The following is a 2,016-nucleotide window of genomic DNA, read 5'->3' as shown; positions in this document are numbered from 1 at the left end:
GGTACATGGGCCTCTCACTGTTGTGGCCTCTCCCGTTGCGGAGCACAGGCTCCGGATGCACAGGCTCAGCGGCCATGGCCCACGGGCCCAGCCGCTCCACAGCATGTGGGATCTTCCCGGACCGGGGCATGAACCCGGGTCCCCTGCATCGGCAGGCGGACTCTCAACCACTGCGCCACCAGGGAAGCCCCATATTTATTTCTTAAATGGCCTTCTGCTGTCAGAAGAAGGGAGCCTTCTGGGTCAGGGATGAGCCCAGTGTTGGGTCAGCCGGAGGCTGGGATGAATATATGGGGTTTGGGCAAGGAGAGGGCCTGGGGAGCGGGCAGAGAGCCAGGCCTTGGGATGGCAGGGAGGAGCCTGGGATGGGGTGAGGGGGAATGACCCACCTGCAGGACTGGAGTTGCCCTGACCTGGACCCTTGTCCTCTTGCTCTGTAGTCCAACTCACTGAGGAGGAGGAGCTGCTGAGCAGGAAGATGATGAAGTATTGGGCCAACTTTGCTCGAAATGGGTGAGATGTCACACTCCTACTTTAACCTCCACGGTGGGGAGGGCAGGGCTTGAGCCCATCCTGGGCTCCCCTTGTCTGTGGTGACTTCATTAGCGGATGTGTCCTTAATTGCATGGCAGCCCCCTCCCCAGCTCCAGGACCCTCCTGGACAGAAAGGGGCCTTATGGGTGCTGGACACTCATTCCATCTTGGGATGACCTAGATGGGGGGTGACAGTGCTGTTATCCGCAGAGCCTCCCTCTATCAGGAAGGGACAGAGGCCGCCCTGTCCCCTGCAGAGCTGACGCTCTGGTGGGAGGTAGTTCCTTTCCTCCTTCTGGAACCCCACCCCCATTCCCCAAGCTTGTTTGGCTGCCTTGCCTGACCCCAGTCACGGTGCTCTGTCTGGGCTGGGTAGGGCCCAGAGTGACCTTCACACTGCCCCATGGGAGGGCATGTCTACAGGAACCCCAATGGCGAGGGTCTGCCCCACTGGCCTGTGTTCAACCAGGAGGAGCAGTACGTGCAGCTGAACACGCAGCCTGCAGTGGGCCGAGCCCTGAAGGCCCACAGGCTGCAGTTCTGGACGAAGACCCTACCCCAAAAGACACGGGAGCTAATGGAGGCCAAGGAGAAGCACACAGAACTGTAGCTGCCTGTGTCTGGGGCGGGGGGAGGGGTGGGCTTGAGTGTAGGTGGGGGTCTGCTGGATGTGCCCACACACACCCAGTGAGGAGCCAGTAGTTTTTTCCTTCATTCACATAGCCATTCATTCATTCATTCATTCATCTACCCATCCATCCATCCAGCAAACATTGAAGGACCTACTGCATGATGTTAGTTCCCAAGCCTGCCATGGTCCTCTCTTGTTAGACACAATCCATAAACCTTCCCAGGAAGCTAGATGAGCAAACCCCAATGGAAGTTTACCTTCCTCAACACCCCACTGTGCCCTGGGCCCCATCCTCCCTTCCTCACCTCCACTCCCGCCCCACCCTCTTTCTCCTCTCCCTCTGAAGGAAGGTGCTTTGGGGCACACTTGGCTCTCAGCAAGGCCCCCATGCTTTCCATCTGTAAATGGCCAATAGGAAGCCTGGATACCAGGAGCCTGGGAGCTCCAAGATCTCAGCCCCACTGAGGCTCCCAACTACTAAGAATGTAAATGTCCCTGTCCCCACTCATTGTCCCCCTAGATTAAGTGCCGTCTATCATTGACATTTGAACAACCTACTCATTCACTTCTCAGTGTCCCACGGAGGTAACTGACCCCATTTTTTGTAGGAACTCGGAGTGGGCTTGTCCATGGGTCCCTGGAGCCTGGACCAGCTGCCCAGTGGCCAGGAGAAGCAGGCAGGTTCCTCAGTCACTGCCTCCGGAAGTTTGTCTTCATTCTCAGTGGTTCTGCAGACACTGTAGGGCCCAAACTCTACATGACTGTAGCACATCTATGAAGATGTTTATCTGTAGGATGTTTCCTGGAAGTAGGATTGAGGGGTCAGAAGATCCAGGCATATCTAGGGAAAG

The 2,016-nt window shown here is 56.9% G+C and overlaps 1 protein-coding gene across 1 annotated transcript in view; it reads left to right on the top strand.

Annotated features, from left to right (window-relative positions):
* Positions 1–1,144, top strand: part of CES2 (carboxylesterase 2) — an 11,426-nt gene extending 10,282 nt beyond the window's left edge. Inside the window, exons 11-12 of the mRNA XM_007457308.1 lie at positions 441–513; positions 958–1,144. Of these exons, the coding sequence (XP_007457370.1) occupies positions 441–513; positions 958–1,144 (260 nt within the window). The remainder of the gene's footprint in view (positions 1–440; positions 514–957) is intronic.
* Positions 1,145–2,016: the final 872 nt, after the last annotated feature.

This window comes from Lipotes vexillifer, unplaced genomic scaffold (assembly GCF_000442215.2).
Source record: "Lipotes vexillifer unplaced genomic scaffold, Lipotes_vexillifer_v1.1 scaffold504, whole genome shotgun sequence".
In the NCBI taxonomy this organism is placed as follows: Eukaryota; Metazoa; Chordata; class Mammalia; order Artiodactyla; family Lipotidae; genus Lipotes; species Lipotes vexillifer.
Note: the sequence above shows the minus strand (reverse complement) of the source record. Positions and strands in the feature narration are given on the sequence as shown.